At 39.3% G+C, this 23612-nt stretch overlaps 2 protein-coding genes across 7 annotated transcripts in view; both read left to right on the top strand.

Annotated features, from left to right (window-relative positions):
* The window catches only part of rasal2 (RAS protein activator like 2), an 81417-nt gene that overhangs the window by 21478 nt on the left and 36327 nt on the right, over nucleotides 1–23612 (top strand). For 5 of the 6 annotated variants that reach the window (XM_074688072.1, XM_074688069.1, XM_074688070.1 and 2 more), the window contains exons 2-3: nucleotides 17405–17532; nucleotides 17666–17789. In XM_074688072.1, coding sequence (XP_074544173.1) covers nucleotides 17405–17532; nucleotides 17666–17789 — 252 coding nt within the window. Of the gene's footprint in view, nucleotides 1–17404; nucleotides 17533–17665; nucleotides 17790–21625; nucleotides 21702–23612 lie in introns of those variants that run through there. The other variant, XM_074688074.1, reaches the window with a different exon arrangement.
* LOC141804184 (nuclear factor 7, ovary-like) lies at nucleotides 14288–15796 on the top strand. Its single transcript, XM_074688508.1, has 2 exons — nucleotides 14288–14856; nucleotides 14956–15796. Exons 1-2 carry the CDS (start codon nucleotides 14288–14290, stop codon nucleotides 15794–15796), a joined length of 1410 nt encoding a protein of 469 aa, XP_074544609.1.

Raw genomic sequence — 23612 nt, 5'->3', positions numbered from 1 at the left:
TATAGATGCAAATGTTGGAGACCGCCGCTGCAGTTAGTGCGTTTAAATATTAAAGAAAGACGGCGTCACTTCAAAGAGCCGCCATGATGGAAGAAGATTCAGGAAGAGTCAGAGGACGGGTTATTACTCTGCCAATGATTGATGACGGCTCGATAAGAGAGTCCGGGATCTTTAGCGCCTCCTTTATCTCCTCTGAACTTCAGCAGAGTTTTCCTGAAGTGCCCTTTGCCATCTGCTCGTCTGTTCAGAAAATAAAAGTTTTTTTAAAATCTAATGAAGCCAGATTTAAAACCAGAAGAAGATAATCTAATTTCTCAGAGTCCATCCGCTGCAGAGGACACGAGCAGAGTCTGGTGTGTGAGTCTGTTTGGCTAAATGAAATATTAAATCCAGTCGCCCTAAAAACCCTCCGTCAGACTCTCAGTCAGGGGCTCCTGCAGAGTGTGGAGCTGGTAAAAACTCCCTGACCTCCGGCACAGATAAAATCTAAAATCCCTGAGTGTCCCTTTAAGTGGCGTGTCGGAGCGTTACCAGAATAGTGTTTGTGTGTGAGCGGGCTGAGTGCTGTGTCTGTGCTCTCCAGAGTCTGAGAGCTGCAGACTTCACTCACCGTCACCGGCTGAAGGCAGGGATTCATTCAACCTGCAGACACACACACACACACACACACACACACACACACACACACACACACACACACACACACACATGCTCTCGGTTTGAAACCCTGAACAACAAGTCCAAGTAGAGACTGTTTTTTTAAATCGCTCTTTTTAACGTGGGAGTCTGTGGTGATTGTCTCACTTTTGGAGCCAGCCTCTAGACCACGGGTCTGCATCCTTTACCTTTACAGGAGCCATTTTTCCTCACCTGGTTTAAAGTCATTTTGGAGACACAAAGCTACTTTATATTCTATGAAGACTATGAAGATATATTCTATACATAGTAAAATCCAGGAAATAATTTTCTAAAATATATATTTTTTTATTTGTGAAACAGTAAATGTGATGTTTTTGAAATTTATATAAAAAAATGAAATTTTAAAAGATTGAAAAATATTTTAAAAATAAAATAAAATTTGAAAAGTTTAAAAAAAATTACATATATATTTTTTTTAAATCAAAAACTATACTATAACTTTCAAAAATTGGTGATTTGAAAAAAAAAATTGATGAAATATCAAAAATGAAAAAGCAATTTAAAAATTTGTAAGCAGTTTCTAAATTCTTTAACAATTTGCAAAAATAAAAAAAATAATTAATTTGCAATGTTTTTACAGTTTGAAATAATACTTTAAAGTAAAAACAAATAATTTCAGTTGATTGCTAGTGTTAAAATCTTGTTAAAAGTTAAAATCTAGGAAAAAATTATCCACACAGATTTTTTTTTAATTTATGAAACTGTACATGGGATGTCTTTGAAATTATATTTAAAAACTTGATATTCAAAAAAGTTGAAAAATCTAAAACAATAAAATAAAGTTGGAAGTTTAAGAAAATTACATAATTTTTTTAATAAATCAAAAATCATTAAAAACTTCCAAAAAATTGGTGATTTTAAAAATTTAAGAAAATAATGACATATAAAAAATGAAAACGGAATTTCAGAAATTTGTAATAAGTTTTTAAATTTTTTAACGATTTGCAAAAATTAAAAAAAATAATAAATTTGCAATATTTTCACAATTTGAAAGGGAACTTGAATTTGATAAAAAAAATGTTTTTAGATGTTTGCTCATTTCTTGCCACATATCAAGCATGTTTATTAAGCTGGCGCGTTGTCAGTTACGTAAATCCATCCACACAGAATTAAAATCAGTATTTTCTTCCAGATGAGTCTTTTTGTAGATGTAGTTATCTTCCCAGGGCTGTAAAACTTGAGGTTAGCCACAGGTGCATGGAAAGTTGGTGGGCTGTTGATGTTGTAGGAGGTGAAGTAGAGCGGTGGCAGGCTTTATTGACAGATGGGATGAAGATTTAGTTCACGCAGGATTTTATTTAGTGTCAGTGTCTTTAATCATCAATATAATATTCAATCTGTTGTGTTCAGCTTATATCTTAAACTATTCTGAGTTGGATTCATTCAGAGGATCGTTTCCTCACCTTACGATCTCGCTAAACGACTGCCTCAGCGTGAAATCTGAGTTTTAACACGTTGATATTCCTACGCAGGGAGTTTTCCACAGAGGACACATAGATAATGAAGGTCCTGACAGATGGTTTCCCAGCAGAGATCCTCTGACAGGAAGCTGAACAGAAGCTTTGTTTGATAAAAAGTGTGTTTCTGTCTGTTAATTGCTGCCATTTCCTCCCCGAGACAAAAGCTCCTCTCAGTTTAACACCTCAGTCAGAGTCCCAGCTCATCTGGGTTCGGTCCTCCTGGCTCTGTGAAAGAGTACTCTGACTTAGAAATGTAAAAACAGGCTCACAGAGCAGCAGTCTGTGTTCAAACCTGCAGTTCCTCAAGTGTCCACTAGAGGCTGGCTGTAGAAGCAACAGAAACCACATACATACACATTCAAAAAGCTGATTTTTACAGCAGAAATGATTATCTTTGCAGCTCTTTAGAGATCAAATGTGTGGGTTTTGTATAATTACAGGTGTAGCTGATTTGATTGACAGGTGGTCTCACCTCACGGAGAAAAGTGACACATGTCAGACAGGATGTGGCGTGCAGGAGTTTGTTTTTGTGACCTGATGTCGGATCACATTTTGATAGAACAGAGAAAAGTGAACTTTACCTCCTTTTAAATCAGCCTCTTTGAAAACAGCGCCACCCTGTGTTCAGCCAAGGAACTGCACATGTAAATAGCAGAAAAAATGAACTCTAATCCCAGGACGCAGCGTGTACAGAGGCCGACTGATGATGCAACTTTAATCTGCAGAGCTGCACCAAGTTGTCTCATGTCAGTGTGTGTGTGTGTGTGTGTGAGAGTGTGTGTGTTATCTGCAGCCTGGGTCAGCCTGCGTGACACACCCCTCTCTGTCCTCACCGTGGTTTTTCCTGTTGAATGGTCCCATCTTGATAAGGCCGTGATGCGATGATGTAAGCGCGCTGTGATTGGAGGAGACCTGCTGTGTTTACTGGTTGCTATGGAGACCAGACCTGTGTGCGGCTCAGGGGAGTGTGCAGGTCGGCAGACAAAGCAGCCTCTGTTGGCCTGTTTATATACATATCAGTGTGTGTGTGTGTGTGAGTGTGTGTGTGTGTTTTATCCGTGTGAGAACCTGTCGGACTGTAAATCCTTTTTAGTCCGGGAATGAAAGTCTTCAAACGTGTCACGCTCTTTTTATTGATATATTTTTTGAATGTATTTATTTAAAGGGACAGTTCGTCTTTTTTTAAACCTCACCTCTTTGACGCCCCATTTGTTTTGCCATTAAAGCAGAAGTTACCTCAAAGTTGGATTAGGTGGAAAACTTTGTTTTCCTTTGTGTTTGTGAGGCCGTGTCTGCTGCTTCAACTCCCTAAAACTCTACTACCTGGATGTAAACAGTCACAGATGACAGTTATTACCTAGGTTTTTGATGTTAACCTGCAAGGAGGACTCAAGCCTGCTACAACTGAAATCTGAACAAGTGTTTATGTTTTATTTTTATCAAAAGACTTAACCTGAGTCACATTCACCTGAAAAGTCCTGACAAATGTCTTATTTCAAGATGTTAAAAGACAGAAACAACGCAACTCAAGGCCATTTTTACTAAAAAATAAGACAAAAACACAAGCATAGATTTTAGTTTTTGCAGTGTGGCTTTGTCAGGGTTGGAAATAATCCTGAGGTTAGCTGCGTTAGCTAATCGATCAAAGTTCCAAAGTTTCAACAACAATAAAACTAGTCGTTTTTAAAAATTCTCGCTTGAAACAAAACCAACAAAATATCGACTAATGAAGGAACCAAACAAGCTTTAACTTAGGGGTGATCTTGAATAGATACTGAATAGATCTAGAAGACATAGAGAGGGTTATAGGGTTAGTGTGTACGGTAGTTTACAAACATAAACATGATGTGAAGCCTGGACTCCACCAGCCCCCGTGTGTGTAGCTTCAGAGGCATGATAAGCATTTAGTGAAGCTGCCTCTGTGTGTGTGTGTGTGTGTGTGTCTCAGGTGTTGTGGGGGTGGTGTGGGCGGGTGTGAAGGGAAACTCGACTCCGGCCAAACCTCCACTGGGAATGTCTGAGAGCAGGGGAGAGTCCACCACCTGTCCACACACACACACAAACACACATACTCTCTCTCACACACACACACACACACTGAGCTGTGGGAAAAGAGCTCCATAACCTCCAGCAGGTGAAGGGAAACAGCTGATGTGTCCCTGCCTTGCTCATGGGCACCCAAACAGGGTAAACTCAGGGATTTGATCTCCTGTGAAACGTGTCAGAGTCAGATCGTTGGTCTGTGGTGTGTGGCTCAGTGAAAGGTCAGAAATCCATGTTAAACAGAAAAACCCGTCCCGACCGCAGCCTCCAAACCAGTACGAACCAGTGGAGCTAACGTCATGTCCCAGTCAGCTCGTTTTGTAAGCGCTCTGACCTTTCACCAGGTCCAGGTCTTCCAGCGGCCCGGACAAATATAGAAGCTTTATCCCTCGGTCTCTGCGGGCAGGGAGGCAGCAGAGAGGACTTCCTGTGGACCACAATCTGATTCATCTGTAAACTGTGGGACTTATTGATCTTCAAACTGACGTCTGCAGCCACTGGCTCAGGCTGGAGGTGTTCAGAGGTGTTAGGAAGTGTTCAGAGGTGTTAGGAAATGTTCAGAGGTGTTAGGAGGTGTTCAGAGATGTTAGGAAGTGTTCAGAGATGTTTGGAAATGTTCAGAGGTGTTAGAAAGTGTTCAGAGATGTTAGGAAGTGTTCACCGTCCTGAGTGTTGGTGAGAAAAGAAGGAAAACCAGCTCCACAAAGGCTAAAATACAACAGCTCCTCTGCAAAAGATCAGAACATGTCCTTTGCATAACCAGGGTCTTACCTTTTTATACTATGAATTTATAAATAAGTATTGATACTCATTTCTAAGGTGACCCCAAAAAACTCCCTGGAAATGAAAACAATAAATATTTAAAATAATAAAATTTTCAAAACAAAAAACTACAGACGGAAAAGTTAAGCAATTAAGTCAAAATATGCAATAAAATTCAAAAATCATTTATTTATTTCAGAAATTATCAAAAAAAGTTTAAATTCCATCTTTAAAGAAATATTTGCAAATTTTTTAAATCTGAAAAATGTAACAATTTTTGTAGATTTGACATTTTGGGTTTTTGGAGGAGGAATTTTGCAATTTTTTTTACTCTTAAAATTCAGAAAAAAATGGATTTTGAAGATTTTGAAAATTTTTGAAGTTTTTGAAAATATTTTAACAATTTATTTAGATTTATTATTTTTGAAAATGTAGCAAATTTTTGATTGTTTTGAAATTTCATTTTTTTTATTTCTTCAATTTTACAAATTTTTTAGATTTCTTTTTTTCCCATTCTTTTGAAAATTTAGCAAATTATTATTTTTTTAAATCTAAAATTACATTATTTATTTCCTAGAAATGTTGTGATACTTTATGAAATTTTTTGAATTTTTACAACTTATTGAAATTTCATCAGGTTTGCAAATTCATGAATTTTTTGACATTACAAATTATATATATTTTTTTTAATTTACAAATTATTAAAAATACAAACAAAAAATAAAAAAATAAAATAAAATAAAAACAAAGACATTACATCCACAATTTTATATATATTATTTAAAATTTACAAATTTATTAAAAATAAAAACAAAATATAAAAAAAATAAAAAATAAATAAAATAATAAAAACAAAGAAAATACATCCACAATTTATTAAACACAAAAAACTTCTCATTTAGATAATTATTCTCTAGATTTTGACCATTATAGAATTCTATACACTTTTTTATGTCTGTATTGTGAAGATAAAGTAGATTTTGTGGCTCTTGAATGACTTTAATCCAGGTGAGCTGAGGAAAAATGGCTTTTTTTAGGAGAGTAAAGGTTACGGACCCCTGGTCTCCCATGAAAATAATGCAGAGGGTGTTGTTGTAAATGAGGGGGATTTAAAACAGCAGGAGGTGTCAGAGACTGAAAGGTTAAAGCTGAGTTTGTTATATGTCTGACTTTAACTGGGTGATAAGGAGTGGTTTTGAGCTGGTGTTTGTGTCGTCAGGTTGGTGTTTGTGCCCTTCGCTCTGTGTTTCCAGCAGCTGTAGAGGCTCTGTCAGGCTTTGCGTGACGTCCGACTGAAGCAGGACTCTGGTTCAGGAAGGTACGAGTTGTTATGTAAGAGGAGCAGCCGGCGGCCTGCCTCTCGTTCTGTGTCTGATCCGGGAGCAGCCGGCCATCCTGTCTTTGTTCAGCTCTGCTCATCTGTCAGCCTCAGAGGCGTCCACGTGTCCCGTCACGACCGCAGGCCGCGGAGCTGCTAATTGGTGGAGCTCGCGTTGAAAACAGAGAAACGTGTAATTCATCGTCCTCTCTAGAAGCAGGTGCGACTCTCCCCTCAGATCCCTCAGATCTCTCAGGGGTTTCTGGGCCCGGCTCTGACGTGGATGATTTAGTATGCAGCCAGAAATAGGCTGCTGAAAATGCTGCTCCTCAGCTGCTTTCTGTACCAACACTCGGCCTCCTTCAGCTCTGCTCCACTTGTTTCACGTGGAGGTAATTCATCAACAAAGCGGCTCGTTATTCTTCAGCTCCTTCCTCCTGAACTGAGCCGGACACTTTATCTGTGGGAAGACGACAGAGGAGAGGGTTCAGTTAAAGCTACTTTTATTTTATCCCTTTAAATAACACATTACTGTGTTTTTACAAACCAACGTTTCTGCACGATCAGCGAGTTACTTCACTTCATCAGAGCAGAGTGTTTCACTCTCACTGTGACGCGATGCAGATTCAGGAACAACAGATTAAAATGTGGAAGTGTTTACAGATGTTTGAAGCTTCCCTTTTCTCTGAAACTTTGATTCAACCAGAGCTAAACTGGGTCTCAAATGTAAAAACAACTACTTCAAGTTTCCAGAAAGGACTTAAATTAAACCAAAAATATTCTAAATGTTAATAAAAATATAATATAGTTTCCGTCTTGTGTCAACAGCTCTTCTGTAAAAACGTTCTGTAAACGTTTGTGAACAAGGGGACCCAGTTATAAAAATTAATGCAAGATTGACTCGTCTGACAGCCGTTTTCAGAGCATCTTGAATAATCTTTTAGGACCCATATAAACAGACTTAACGTACTTTTTTGATAGCGTTTTTCTCAGGCGCTCCATCCTTTGATCCTCTCATCTCTGTCATCTTTTCTCACGATGCCACCGCTCTTTCTCTCTGAGCTACAGCAACACATCCTCAGTTGGAGCGTGAGCTGCCTGAACTTTTCTGACCGGCAGCGTCTCACTATGTCTCTGTCGTCTCACATCTTCTCCTCATATCCATGCTGAGCTCTCGTCAAAAGAGCACGCTGCTCTCACCCACAGTAGCTCGATTGAAAAACATAATTAACTTCTTTCTTTTTTTTGTCTATTTATTTCCTCTTTTTTTCCTTTTCTTTTTTTTCCTTTTTTCTTTCTTTTTTTCTTTTTTTTTTTCTTTTTTTTCCTTTTTCCCCCTTTTCTTTTCTTTTTTTCTTCTTTTTTTCCCTTTTTTTCCCTTTTTTTCCCCTTTTTTTCTTCTTTTTATCCCTTTTCCCCCCCTTTTTTTTCCTTTTTTTCTTCTTTTTTGTTTTTTTTTCCCTTAATTAATAGTTAATAATAATTAATAATCAATAATTAACTTCTATAGATGCAGTAAACAGTTGCACAACATCAGAGGCAGTGAACACAGACATTTTAATTTTGGCCAGTTGAAAAAAATGTGGATTCATAATTCTTCTCTTCTTCGTGTATTCATTTGACCAGTCATGTACTACAATTTTATAATATCCTAGAATAAAAATTCTTTATTTGGGGACCTTACGCAGATATGAGATTAAAATGCAATTAATTAGGTTAATTAATTACAAATCCTGTAATTAATTACATTAATTTTTTATCGCCTGACAGCACTAATTTGAAACAAATACAAGTTTAAGTTCATAAACTGAATATTATATCCAGTAGGTTATTAAATTCTGTTGTACCCAACAAAAAAATAAGAGTCTACCTAATAGCAGGATAACAACGCTAATAACAGCACCGACGGCAAGAAGGCAAAACCAGAACCAGCAAAACTTTAAAATATGCTCAATGGGATTAACATCCACAGGTTGCAGCCCACCAAGGCACTGTGATTTTTTTGTGTGGGGAAATTTGCCAACAGTAGCATGAAGCTAGCACATCTTCAGGAGCACTTTTATTTATTTTCTAACAAATCTTGGATTTATAGTTAAGTTTACGTCTTTTTTGTGAAGAAATGTTGATCTGTTGTTTAAAGGTAGGGTCTGCAGGAGTTAAGGTTTCTTGTTTGTAAACCCAACACTCAAACTGGACTCCTCCTCCTTGGCTCAGTGCCAGTGGCAGCCCACACCCACAGCCTTGAGAGCACATACCTGATTAGCAGGAAGCTAACTCGCAAAGCTTTATTAGTTTTGCGTTTTGTTTCACTTTGGTTGTTTTTCTTCCTCTGTGCTACGTCTGCAATCGTTGCTGCTTTGATTAGCTTCCTCCACTTGCTATCATCAACATACAAAGTCACAATTCCTGTATTCCTTACTGTGGCTAGCTGAGGTAACCACGTCTACTCACCGCCCAGAAACATCCTGAAACAACCTGAACATCAACATCCAGGCTGAGGAGGGGGTTGGATGCAGACACAGACACTGACACACATGTATAGAGGCCCAGAAGTGAAGAAGTTTTCAGGAAAATCTTTTCTACCCTTAAGTATAATTTTGGTACATCTGGCGTCCTCTTTGCATGCCAGGGTTAAGTTTATGGTTTGTGGATGCAGTGAGTTCCACTACAGAGTCGTATCTTTTCACCAGATTTGACATGAGGAAGTGTTTTATCCTCCTCTGTCCTCTTGGTCCAGACCCTTCAGCGTGAATAAATCCTCCCACAGTGGGAGTTAAACCAGAGGATCTCAGCTGCTTCCTGCTGTGACATCCCTCCTGACAGACAGGCAGAAAATCAGTAAAGGCTGGATTACTCTGCAATCATTTGTTCATCATAATCAATTACAGCCATTGTGTGTGAGTGTGTAAGTGTGTGTCTGTGTGTGTGTAAGTGTGTGGAGTGTTTACCCAGGCAGACAAACGCTGAATTATTCCAGCACAGTCGGGCACAGTGAAAGCACCGTCTGTTTACTCGCCTCGGCCGGCGAGAGGCTGAACTCAAACAGACGGAGCTTTTGTTAGAAAGTGGACACTGATTTACTATCTGACACACACTCACACACACTCACAGAGCTGGTACCAGCCTGGAAAAGTCTGGAAGTGAAGCACCATTAAAGAAAACAAACACTCTGTAGAGGTGGACGCTTCAGTTTGGCCAAGACGAGACAGAGGGGTCTGAAGCAGGGACCGTCCCATGGCGGATTACGGCTTTGGACGGGGAGTAACACGTCTGAATGTGACAGCTGCTCAGTGGCTGGCAGGTAGACCATTCTGCAAACAATGCTCCAGGTAGCAGCCTGTGTTATGACACTGAGCAGCTCCTGTTGCACTGCTCAGCAAACTCACCTGGGAATTAAACGAGAACACAAATACTGAAACACCTGGACCTGAAAACAACTCAACTCCTTTGTTTGTGTTTCCACTGAGGCCTGAAGTCCAGTGGAGATTACACAAATCAGTCCAGTAACATCTGGAGAAGAAAATAAATGTAACTGCAATACACCACTAGAACAATAGAGGGCAGTAAGGAGGCTTTATGGCATGGCAGAGACTTGTTTGATCGATACTTCAAATTTGACGAACATTAGTAGTTTTTTGGCCAAACAGAAACAGTGGAAATAATATACAACATTTATTGTGATGGGTACGAGTAATCGAGTAATCGAGTAATCGAGTACTCGCCATTGACCGCACCTGCAAGCACTGCTTTTGGCAACATTACTTGAACACGTCCAGCGTTACATGTGTGACCCAGCTTTTTGTCTTCGACTAACTGAATTCTCTAGGTAGGAAAATAATTAACAAAATACAAACTTGCGACTTCTACAGCCACGGCTTTAGCACAACAAGCCAGATTTCAGCAAAAACAACTAATTTACGGCAGCTACGGCAACTCTCTAGGAACATTTTATTACACAGAAAGCAAAAGCTCAACAAATACGGAACCGTCTGCTACACCTCAGACATCTCAGTTAAGAAAAGTGTCGTCTGGAAGGACTTTGACAAGAACAATGATGCTAATGTGTAGTGACAGATAGGTGGCGTTAAACTTGCACGCCATAGGGTAACTGGTTTGATGTTTCACCACATGGGCTAAAGCACAAGGAGAAAACATCAATAGCTAGCCCTGTTAGCATGCTGTTTTGGTAGAACCAGAGCAGAGATGATTAGCCTGCTAATAACCAAAATGCTAACTGGAGTGGAAAAGATGGATATAAAGTCTTTAGTTACTGTCCAGGAGGTCTAGGGATGGGTACCTTTCACATTTGAAATGATACGGTACCAATACCCGGTACCTGGCAATCGGTACTGGTACTCAACAGTACCAATTTACGGTACTTTTTTGTGTTTATGTGGTAAAAAATATCAATTTCTTTCCAAAATTATATATTTTTCATTTTAACATATTTATTCTTTAATATCTAACCTTGTAATGCTGTGTTCATGTCCAGCATGGAAAACTGCCTACTCTTCCTCTCCCTTACAGTCACAAGGATGCATTTAGGTACCTAAACATGGTACCTTTTGATTTTACATGAATCGGTACCCGGTAGTTTTGACAGAATTCAGTCGGTACCTATGTTTACAGTTAACATAAAAATAATAATATGTGAGTTCTTGAGTTTTCATTCATTAGATATTTAAAGTATTCAAATACAGGAAGTACCGTAGAAGTGTTCAATAAGCCCCATTTAAGTTTCGATTTCTTTTTTTTTTAAGTTAGAAAGAACTTTTTATATTTACATTAGTGTGGCTCCTGCTCACAGAGGCAGACATAGTGAGCGGCCATGTTTGTCTACGGCAGATTTTGGGGGACAGAAAGAGCGAAATGTGGTTTTCAATACGAGTCCGGCCACCGGTCCTGAATCTACCTGGAAGTCAGGAGAAGAAGAAGAGAGTGGAGGTTGTTTTTACAGTAGAAGAAGAAGAGAGCTGTTGTTGAAGAAGAAGAAGAAAGTGTGTTTTTTTTGTTGTTTTTGATGAAATAATTTGTCTAGAGAGTATTTTCTGATGGAGAATCCCAAACGCGCATCACATTTTGCTCCAAAAAGATCAGGAAGAAATGAAGAGAAACGGGACAGACAGCGACTAAAGGGAGAGTAAACCTGAGTGTAGAGTTGGCTGTTTTAATGCGTTTCCATAGCAACGTTTATTGGTTGTAAACGTCATTGTTTATTGTTTATGGTATAGTCTAACAATCATCGGCGTTTCTCTGTTTAGAGAGGACTCAGACGTCTTTTGTATCGACTAAGAGAAACCTAGAGCCTCACAGTCTCTGTAGAGTGACTTCCTGACTCTGAGAATCATTTTAACAAACCTGTTTCCAGCTTCACTCCTTAATTTTCACATCAGACTGAAACAAACCTCGCTCTGTTCGTCCTCTGCTGCTGCCATCGAGGCTTTCCCTGCCACTTCCTGTCTAACACGCAGTGACGTGACCTCTGACCTCTGCTGAGTCTGCTCTGCTGAGTGCGAAGGAGTGTCAGCAGCGATCACACGGCCCTGCTGATTCCTGCGGACAACGCTTACATTTTTAATCGACCTCCTCCTCCTCCTCCTCTTTCTCTCTCCTCCTCTGTCAGGGAGGAGCAGCAGGTAAACACAGGGGATCAGGAAGTTTGGAGCAATGGCGCCCTCTGCAGGTTCAGACTGAGCTCTGCAGGTGCAGGGAAATTTACAAAGCAAACAAAACACAGCAAGAGTACATGAAGTAGAGATAGACTGGTATGGATTTTTCAGGGCCTGTACTGATAACGATAATTAGTAGTCGAGGAAGCCGATAATCGATATTTGGGGATGATATGTCAAAATTCGGTATGATATGAACTCTAATACTTTGTTTAAATGCCTTTAAGCATATGTTTATAAAAAAGCTCCAAGACTCAGCAGCTGTCTTATTAAGTTTAATAAAAAATTTGAAAAAATAAATAGTTCCTTTAAGTTTTCTTCAGTAAGTTTTACATAAAATGTCTCTGTGTGTCACCAATCAGATGGTACTGTGGGTGGGACAATGCAAGAGACAGAGTGGTGACTGTGTTGGAGCTAAAATAACACAGTCTAAAATTAAATTTCTTATCGGCGCTGGGTTAAAAAAAAAGGCAGATACTAACATGCCTCAAAATGCTAATTATCAGTGCAGATAATTGACCCAGGCGATAATTGGTCCACCCCAAATATAACAATAAAAAATGTTAGAATGTATACCCTCTTGATGTTACAATAGAATAGAATAGAATAGAATAGAAAATACTTTATTCATCCCAGACTCCACCTCCACAGGGTCCAGGACTGAGCTTCTTCAGCAGTCTGTTCAGTCTCTGTCTCCTGGATCCTGTCTGCTCACAGCAGGTGAAGCTCTTCACATGTGGCCTTGGTGTCTGCTGTTAGCTCTGTTAGCCATGTCTGTGAATAGCATGATGCTACTCTGCCTTCTGGTATTCCCTCTGTTGCTGGGTTAGCACAGCTAGCTCGTCCATCTTATTGGAGATAGATCTTACGTTCCCAATAACAATGGATGGAAGGACAGGTCGAACCAGCATGTCGTCCTCACCTCCTTCTCCTCAGCTTGTGGAAAACATCTGGCCTAGCACCAGTTAGCATTGACATGCTACAGGCTGCTAACAGCTGATTTCACATGTAAACAATGCAGCCATGGTTACATGTAGGATCTCCAGACCAACACAGGAGAAAAAGTAGTAAAAATATCACTGAAGACAAAACCAGTTTGGTGTCCATGACCAACAAATGAGCCAGACAAAGTAATGACCCACTCCAAATACAAAAATGATGAAAAAGAGACTAAAAAGTTACAAGAAAAGGACAAAGAAGAGAGAGCTTCTGCAACAGGCAGCCACAACAGGGCGGCACCTAACAACAATAACAAAAGGTCATTTTTATCTTGTCAGCTCTTCTTTGAACAATTCTCTGGTTATGAACCAGGAGACTAGTTTCTGGACTTTAACGTCAAATGTAGTCCCTGTTCAGGTGCTCAGCACTTCAGGGTCTCAATTAGCACGTGGACTCTTCTACTACAGAGCTGTGCTGTTGTAATATGTGCAGGATGTGGTCCAAAAAGAAAGTCAGATTCAGTTATGCCTGAATTTGAGCTCATGTGGAGGAGTACAGTACCTACTTACTCCACAGAGCCTGCAGCCTGAGGATCACGTTCTGGTCATAGTCTGTTCATAGAGTGGACAGCAAGGCTGTGTCTTTTGCCATCATACGGTTTTGAAGCCAAAATACCCTGTCACAGGCGCCGCCAGAGAATCTGAGTAGAAGTGACAAAAATATATTTATTGTTTTCTTTCTAAAGTCTAATCTCTTCTCAGCTCTTCTCCTCAACGTAATTTGCTATTCCTGAAAAAAGACACAAGAACGTCAGCTGTCATCTATCGTTAAATGTGAGGTCAAACCTCATATTTAACCTCTAGTAACTAATGAAAGAGAAACTTTTCAGAAAAAAAGAGGACTTGAACACAACAGTACCCAATAATTTCTTACAGCATAGGGATGTGAATCATTTCCAGGTGTTTTTAATTTTCCAACTTTGACCACAGACCATCTGGAATGACTGGGGAGACAGAGTTTTTGACCTATACTGCAGCCAGCCACCAGGGGGAGCTGTTTTTGTGGCGACCTCAGTTTTAGCTGAGTGAGATGACGTCCATTTTTTTTACAGTCCATGATCCTGGCACTTTGAGATTTTGGTAGAGTGTAAAGTCTGAAGGTTAATTATTACGGACTTGATGGTTGAAACCTGATAAGCTGCCGTGACAAGTCTCCACACCCACACCTGGATCACCTGAGACGGACCGGGACAAAGGTTGTCACTGAATCTCAGAGAGAGGAAAGGATCTGATCCTCCTCAGACCCCGACCAGAGAATAATCAGGATTCAGAGAGTTCAACCAGCTGCTGAACCGACGATTAAAGACTCAAAGAGGTGCTGCGTCCTCACCTGGAGAGATGGCGTCACGCTTAGAGGAGGACCTGTGCTGTCCGATCTGTCAGGACATCTTCAAAGATGCCGTCATGTTGTCGTGCAGCCACAGCTTCTGTAGAGACTGCGTGCAGAGCTGGTGGAGGGGTAAGGAGGACAGGGAGTGTGCAGTGTGTAAGAGGAGACATTCAAGAGGAACGCTGCGTCCAAACTTTACTCTGAGGAACCTGTGTGAGAGTTTCCTCCTGGACCAGGATCAGAGACCATCAGAGGACCTCTGCAGTCTGCACTCTGAGAAACTCAAACTCTTCTGTCTGGACCATCAGGAGCCGGTCTGTGTGGTCTGCAGAGACTCAGAGAAACACGCTACACATGGATTCAGACCCATCGATGAAGCTGCTCCACAGCACAGGAAGAAGCTTCTGGAAACTCTGGAGCCCTTCAAGAGGAAGTTGGAGGATTTCCAGCGAGTTAAAGTGAACTTTGATCAAATCGCAGATCACATCCAGCTCCTGGCCCGGCACACAGAGAGCCAGATTAAGGAGGAGTTTCAGAAGCTTCATCAGTTCCTGGAGGAGGAGGAGGAGGCCAGGCTGTCTGCACTGAGGGAGGAAGAGGAGCAGAAGAGTCAGAGGATGAGGAGGAGGATGGAGGCTCTGAGCAGAGAGATAGCAGCTCTTTCAGACACAGTCAGAGACACAGAGGAGCAGCTGAGAGCTGGAGACGTCTCATTCCTGAAAAACTACAAAACGACAGCGCTCAGACTCCAGCAGCGCCCCCTGCTGGAGGACCACCAGCTGCCCTCAGGAGCTCTGATCCACGTGGCCAAACACCTGGGCAACCTGAGCTTCAACGTCTGGAAGAAGATGAGGGACATGGCCCCGTACACACCCGTGATCCTGGACTCTGGGTCTGCCCATCCAGACCTCACCCTGTCCAAAGATCTGACCTCTATGAGCCGAGGACCGAGTCAGGACGTCCCCGATAACCCAGAGCGGATCAACTATAACTGCTCCGTCCTGGGCTCAGAGGGCTTCGCCTCGGGGACTCACAGCTGGGAGGTGGAGGTGGGAGGCAGTACGGACTGGTCAGTGGGCGTGTTCGCAGAGTCCGAGCACAGAAAAACCCAGATCCAGTCTGGATTATGGAGGATATGGTTCACTGGTGGATCCTATAAAGCCCTCTGCCCGACAGACGCAGACATCATCCTCCCAGTCCAGACTCCGTTTCAGAGGATCAGGGTGAATCTGGACCGGAACCAGGGGGAGATTCTGTTCTCTGACCCTGACACCGACACACAAATCCACACCTTCATCCTGACGTACCCACACACCCTCGCCGGGAGGATGTTCCCCTTCTTCAGGAACAGAGACCAGCACCCGCTGAAGATCTCAGCGGCGAAGGTTCCTGTGAACGTGGAGAAACTGATGCATGAATACGACGACGATGATGATGATGATGAAGATGATGTTGATGTTCTGAATCTGATGAGAAACAAGAAATACACAGAAATCTGGGGGAAGATAAAGAGATAACACAGAAAGAGAAGAGTTTAAAGATTAAAAAGGTTTCTAAGATAAAATCATTTGATATTTTTGTTGAGATTTTTTTCTTATTTTTCTTGTTTTTTCCTTCTTTTAAACTCTTTTTGTCTTTGTTTCCTTTTTTCTGCAGCACTATTATTTTACACTCTTATTTTGTTTTTGGCATTTAAAATTCATAGATTTTATTTGGTTAATGATTATTTTTTTAATCCAGCCCCGAGTTATTTTACCTTTTTTACTATTTATTTTTCTTTATGATTTCTCTACCATTCTTTGTTGTTGTTTTTTTTTTTTTTTTTTTTTTTTTTTTTTTTTTTTTACAAAAATTAGTATGTTTTTTCCTACTTCTTTTGTTGCATAATTTTTTTGATAATTTTTTTAAAATTATTATTATTTTTGCATCTTGATCTTTTTTGTCTAAATTTTCCTCTTTTTTTTCTTTTCAAACTTATCTCACTTTGCATTTTTTTAAACCCCTTATCATTTCCTATTTTTTTCTAAGCCATCAATTATACATTATAAGTTTTTCTTTATTTGTAAACTTTTTTTAACTTTTCTATTTTTTCTGTTTTTTTTTTCCTGTTTTACTTTTTCTGATTTTTGTGGGCATTTTAATCTTTTTTGTCTTTATTTTCCTCTTTTTAATTTTTCTTCTCAAACTTATCTAACTTCGCATCTTCTAAGCCCATTTTCATTTCCTGTTTTTTTGTCACTTAATCTATTTTTTTCTAAACCCCCATTTTATATATCTTACTTTTTTTTCTTTTTCTCTTTTTTTTCTTTTTACATTTTTTATTTTATTTTATTTTTTTACATTTTATTTTATTTTTTTAACATTTTTAAGCTTCTTTAATAAGTCTTGTTCTTTTTATCCCTGCTCTGTTTTGGGCTCTCTCAATCTGTGAATAAATGCTGAAATATTTCCACCACAAACATAAAAACAGAAATAAACAAAAACAAACTGGTATAAACAGTTTTCTCTGAGTGTTGTGTGTTGTATTTGTGTTGTATTTAATCATTATCATTTCCTCGTGGAGGACTCTTCTTTCAGAAAAGGAAGCTTGTTTGATGTTTAGTACCTGTTTGTTATTCAGGTCATCGTTGCTCCTGTTTTATTTGATTTCATGAAGAAGGTGAATGACCCAGATCAATTTCAGAGAATCGTCATATGATGAAGTGTTTTTCACACAGGTTCAACAGGACTTTGTGGTTAATCATTGTTGGTCAGTTTCCTGAAAATCTTCTCACAGGTTTCAAACTTTGACCTGAATCATTCATGAAGATTTATAACGAGGAAATGTTTCTTGGACAAATCATGAGAACTTTAGGACTCTGAACCTCACTCTGAACTCATTAAGACCAGTAAAAATGACACATGATCATTTATATCCACTCAGCACCTGTTTGGGACTTCTTTAGCATGAATTACTGCTTTAAACCAGGCGTTTTTGGGTGTTTTGGCGCTGTGGGCAGGAACCAAGTCCTGCTGGAAAATGACCTAATGCTCTTCGTAATGCACTCCACATGTTGATTCCTTTGTTACTGTCACCTCACAGTCTCTGACGTGTGTTTTCTGACGCGTCCTCTCTCTGCCCTCAGATGTCAAAGGCCCCCCCGCTCACCGCTTCTCCTGCGGTCAGAGTCCGTACACCGACAGCGGCGCCTGGGAGAGGAAGTTCTGCATCCTGACCGACAGCCAGCTCATCCTGCTCAACAAGGACGAAGAGGTCAGGGCGGTGAGACGATAGAGGGGTCCATAAAGTTTAGAAGCAGCTTGAGACGATTAAGCTCGTTAACTTTTCCAAAATATGATTGAGTAAGAAGTGATGATGTAAAACCTTTCCTCTCTGTTTCCTTCAGGCTGCAGGAGACGCTCAGGAGAGTCCCACAGACTCAGCCAAAGCTCGGAGTCTCCGCAGGACTGTCAGCGTCCCCTCTGAGGGACAGTTCCCAGACTTCCCAGCAGAGGGCGCTGCTATGCTAGGTAAGGACCAGAGGAGGGCTGTGGGCTGGTGGCACTGAGCGAGTTTGGTTGCTGTGAATGAAAAAAGCAGCTTGTCACTAAGTTTAACCAAGTTTAACCTACAGATGTGTCACTTCTGGAGGAACCACCTGTTGAATGCAGGTTTTGTTTTGTATAAACTTTATTTTGTGACCCGTCTGAGTCTGATCCTGCTGAGGTCTCAGGGACTGGAGGGCCCGGCTCTGAAACAGGTGACTGTTTTTCTGCCGTAATGATGCGTTCGGGTGCAGCCTGTAATTTTCCTGCTCTGTGTGGGAACGCCGCTGTGGTTGGGGAATGTCTGGAGGACAAAGCGTCCAGTGTCCATCCGCCCGTCTGAAGGAGCTCCTCTGACCCCGCTGCCCCCTGTGGGACGCCGGGGCTGAGGGGATTCCCACCCCGAGCTGCAGGGGTCTGAGGCTGGTTTCACGTTCGAGGAGCCTCAGAGCCTCAGGAGACGACGAGCTGAGCGTTACTTTGTGACTTTGATACACAGTCGGTCTCAGGGATCAGTTTATTGATCAGTTTTTGCACCAATGGGACCTGCCCCCCCTCATAGCCCCCCCTCATTCAGCCACAGAGAAACTCTTTCATTCACTGACCTCCTTAATCCCCCCTCCTCACCCAGCACCCACCAGCTGAGGGGGGAGGAGGTTATTTATATGTTAATGTACCCGCTCTGCCCACACACAGGCCTCCAACGACCAGTTCAGACTGGGATTAAACTGGGATTATACTGGGTTTGTGCTGGGATCAGACCAGGATGTAAACCTGGTTTTGATACATGATGTTGTATGGTTTTAAAACTAGATTCAAACTTTTTATTTCTCACTATATCTTGTACCAATATTTAATCTAAACCTTTTTTCTAGATTTTTTCAATAATCATTATAATTAATATTTGATTTATCTTTAGTTTTATTACACATTTGGTTTGATTAGGACTCATTTTTGCTAGTTTTATTCCTTCTCTGGAACAGGATAATTACTGGATTGATAATAGTTTTCTCAGTGGTTTTATTCTGGATACATCTCGGGTTTAAACTGGATTAAAAAAGGATTTGTTGGGTTAAAAGTCTGATCAGTGGTTCAGGATGTTTTTTTTTTTTTTAAACAAGCTCATATTGAGCAAAAGAACTGATTTATTCCAGGACTTTTTCTGGATTTGAGCTGAGTCTGATGCTGGGTGTTGAATTGGTTTTAACCTGGATGTATTCTGGATTAAATGCTCATTTCATTTTGATTTACAGTTCCTTTATTTTGGGTTGATTCTTGAATTATTACTTGAATTAATTTCTGGGTTGTACTCTGGATTTATTCTGCGCTAATTCTGGAATATAAACTAATATTTTGTAGTTTATTTTCTAGATTTATTCCTGAATTTATTCTGGGTGTGTCACTGGTTAATCACTGGATTCATTCAGGATTTGTTGCTGGATTAAGTTTTAGTTTTATTCTTCATCATGACTGGATTTTATCCTGGGTTAAAATCTGAATTTACGATGGATTTAGTCCAGATTTTATTCTGAATTCATATTGTATTAAAGTTGATTCATTCTGGATTTCATACCAGGTTAGATCCAGAACTTTAGCCTAAGTTTATACCTGACGATGTACTGGGTTTCACTCTGGAATTATCCTAGGTAGATTCTGGAGTAGTACTTGGTTTTTGATACTTAAAGTGAACTGGATTGTTCTGGGGTCAGTTCTGGATTAATACTGTACCCTAAACTGGATTATCCCTGGTTCAATGTCAGATTTGTTCTGGATTTTGAGTTAGAATCTGGATTGATACCTGAATTTATAATGGATGTTCCACTGGTTTAGCTCTGGATTTGTTGTTGAATATGGAATTAGTTTTATTCCACTTTGATACTGGGTATTTTCTGGATTGAAACTGGTTTTAATGTCAGATTGTAGTTGTTTTGATGCTGGATATTTACTGGGCTTTACTCCAGATTTGTCCTGGGCTGGTTCTGGATAAAATTGGGGTTTTTCCTCTTGAGTTATCAGGTGTTTGTTCTGAGTTTCTCTGGGTTTTATTCTGGATTTACTCTTGGTTTAAAAAGCCTTATTCGCTCTGTGGTTGATACTGGATATGACCTGGTTACTACAGAGTTCATGCTGCTGTGGTTTCACAGACTGGGAAGTAAAATCATGAAGTGGGAAACTGTAAATTATTACATTACCCGCTTCTTCTTCTTCTTCTTCTTTTCCTGATCTTCTCCGTACTCGTCTTCCTCTTCTGACCTGTGTTGTGTCGTGGAGGACGAGCAGCAGCGGTGACAGTGACAGAGTTACAGAGTTGTCATTTCAGTCCACTCTTGTTGGTACAGTCTAATTACAGTGCTGACAGACCATTCATTACGCGCCTCATCTCTCTGCTGCTCTTCATCCTCCTCCTCCTCCTCCTCAGTGTGTTAAACTCAAACTAAAATCGAGGTCATGATGTCACCTGGTGATGTCACTGAGTACAGGAAAGTGATCTGCGTGTGAAAGCAGCAGGAGGGCTTGCGGATGTCACACCTTTGTACAGGTGATGACCCCATGAGGTCACATTTTTAAAGGAGCAGTCCGTCAAATCTCCTCTCACCACAGAGGTTGGCTCTGTCTATTTACTGGGAATGGTTAAGACTGAATGGATCCATGGAAGTGTTTGATGAATACATTTCTAATGAAGGTGAAAAAAGATAAATAAGATGTTTCTATAAACTCACCTTAAAGGAGGTGTTTGGTGTTTTTTATGATGATATAAATATAATTTTATATAAATATAAAATACTAAGCAGGTTGTTTTTATTCCTGCTGTCCTCAGTTGTTTCTCACTGACTCTGGATCTGCTGCATTCCTCAGTCTGCTCTCCACCTGTCTGCACCGCCACAATAAAGCCCCACACATCCGGTAGCCAAACCTTCAAAATAAAAGTCTGTAAAACTTTTGAATTCACTCCTTACAGCACAGAAACTAATAATTTGAGGTGGAGTAGTGTATGATTTTTAACCTAAAGAAACATTTAACTGTTTAATTCAGCTTCAGATCTCATATTTAATGATTCTTTGGGGTAAAATTGAATAAATATACAAGTCAAATAGCTGAATAAAGCCTCCTAACTTCAAGGTAGTCAATTTATGTTTGCAATTATTAAATTTGTCAAAGTAATTGACATTTTTTTTGACGATATTTATATTTCAAAATTTATAGTGTTTGCCTCTTTTCTCTAGAAGAAGATTTATTTCCACTTTGTTTATCCACAGGGTGTGTTTATCAGCTACAGAAGTGTAAAATCGTTATATAAGGTTGAAAAATTTATATTCAAAGATTCAGTTTTAAACTTAAATTTCAAAATTACGTTTATACATGAGTTAGCTGATATCTGGTACGAAATATGAACACTTTCTGCTTTAAGGAAAGGACTTTAAATGTAATTTATAGACAAAAAGAGTCATCTAATGTTAAAATTAATAGTTAATTGGTTCCAGAAATCATAATGTCAGTATTTACTGTCAATTCCATCTCTGATTATCTAATGTGTTGATATTTAGAGGTGAAATTGCCTCCAAAAATCAGATTTGTTGTTATTGTTTTTTCAGCAGGAACATATCTTTTCCATTTAGCAGCATGTTTCTCCTTATTTGAGTCAAAACAATAAATTTTAAGCCGCTGTATTTATCAAAATAATTTTATTCGTGTGTAATTTTGACATTTTTGTCTGTTAAATGTTTTTTTTTTCATAATTGCTCCCGATGAGTTCCCCTCTGTGACCTTTATTCTGAAGGTCTGAACCGGAAGTCTGTGCGCTGACTGGCGGTAACTGACAGAGTGAAACTGTTAGCGGACTAAATGAGAGTAAACTCTCCGCGGACATGAGTTAACCTGCTCGGATGGACTTCTTTGGTGAGTGTGTCTCAGTTTGAACTCTCTGCTCTTTAAAAAACACACCGTCTCCAGGTGTTTTCACCTGTAGCTCCACGCGCTCACCGTGGGACGGTCTGTTTTAACGGCAGGTTGCGAAACACGCGTGAAGAAGTTGTGAGGAGTCTCCGCCCGCTGCAACCTGCAGCTTTAACCCAGGAGTGGAGACTAGCTGAGGTTAGAAAGTGAGATTATCTCACAGAAAACACCAAAACTTTCCTCTGGGTTAATCCGAGTTATCGACCGAAGTGATCAGTTATCGATTAAAAGGCTGAGGAGCTGAGGATGCAGCGGGAGCAACAAGTGCTCCGAGTTTTACCTAGTGAGGCTCAAAGCTCTGCTTTAGGAGCAAAGGAGGTGAAATCAGGGTAAAAAATGTCAGACTTTTATATTTTGACAAATTTAATTCATCCAGACATTTTACTTTAATCTGTAAATAATCCACTGGTTATTCCTGCCATCATTTATTTATTGTTTTTATTTTTTATTTTTTATTTATTTATTTTTTTTGAATGAGAGGTTCGTCTCCTAAATACTCCTTCATTTAAATCACATAAGTAAGATTAAGATAATCAATAAAAAAATAAAATAAAATCAGGGAAAAATTGCAGAATTGCAACACCAAAATAAATAGATAAAAAAATAAAATAAATAAAAAACAAAAAAATATATAGTAGAAAAAATAATAATTAGTGTAAGAAAAAAATACAAAAAATAAAATAAAAAAAATATATCCCAAAAAAATATGAAATGTGCACAGCCTGATAACATGACAGAGTTAAAATCTATACAGAACAATGAGATGGTGGTTAGGTATTATTCGTTAAGTTTGCACCAGAAATACAAAGAAGTTATTGCACATTTAGAAAGAAGAAGGATTCAGCATTAATAATATTTTAAAATATTTTAAAAATAATTTTGATGACAAGTAATTTTGCAAAAAAACAAGAGGAATTCAAAAAAATATATATATTTTATTATTTAAATATAATTTTTTGTTTTGTTTTGTTTTTCTGCTAGTTAATCTGACAGGGACAATATGTGTAAAAATGCAGCTCGTGTAAAGCAAAAAAAAAAAAAATTATTCCAGGAACTTTGCTGGATTTCTTCTGGACTTGAACCAAGTGTAATGCTGGGTGTTGATGTGGTTTTAATCTGGATGTATTCTGGATTAAATGCTGATTTCATTTTGATTTACAGTTCCTTTATTCCCATATCCCTTCTCTGGTGCAGGATAATTACTGGATTGATAACAGTTTTCTCAGTGGTTTTATTCTGGATTTATCTCAAGTTTAAACTGAATAAAAAGAGGATTTGTTGGGTTTAAAGTTTGATTAACGGTTCAGGATGTGTTCGTTTTTTTTTTTAACCAAACTCAAATTAAGCAAAAGAACTGATTTATTCCAGGTCTTTTTCTGGATGTTTTTCAGGATTTGAACTGAGTCTGATGCTTGGCGTTGATTTGTTTTTAATCTTGATGTATTCTGGATTAAATGCTCGTTTCATTTTGATTTACAGTTCCTTTATTCTGAGTTGATTCTTGAATTATTACTTGAATTAATTGCTGGATTTTACTCTGGATTTATTCCACGCTGGTTCTGGAACAAACTGAATTTTTTCAGTTTATTTTCTAGATTTATTCCCGAATTTATTCTGGATGTGTCACTGGTTCATCACTTTATTCATTCTGGATTTGTTGCTGGATATAGTTTTAGTTTTATTCTTCATCATGACTGGATTTTATCCTGAGCTGATATCTGAATTAGTGATGGATTTAGTCCAGATTTTATTCTGAATTCATTTTGTATTAAAGTTTATTTATTCTGGGTTTCATAGAGAATTTCTCCAGGTTAGATCCAGAACTTTAACCTGACGATGTACTGGGTTTTACCC

Source organism: Halichoeres trimaculatus, unplaced genomic scaffold (genome assembly GCF_033239565.1).
Source record: "Halichoeres trimaculatus isolate MK-OKI-2021-1 unplaced genomic scaffold, fHalTri1.1 fHalTri1_scaffold_15, whole genome shotgun sequence".
NCBI classification, from domain to species: Eukaryota; Metazoa; Chordata; class Actinopteri; order Labriformes; family Labridae; genus Halichoeres; species Halichoeres trimaculatus.
This window is presented reverse-complemented; position numbering and strand designations above follow the sequence as displayed.

What these genes read in the sequence shown, in the direction of transcription:
- LOC141804184 (XM_074688508.1), top strand. Translation starts at nt 14,288, where the DNA reads ATGGCGTCACGCTTAGAGGAGGACCTGTGCTGTCCGATCTGTCAGGAC. An exon ending in GAGGAGGAGGAGGCCAGGCT is followed by an intron (nt 14,857 to 14,955) that starts GTCTGCACTGAG and finishes AGACACAGTCAG; the next exon opens with AGACACAGAGGAGCAGCTGA.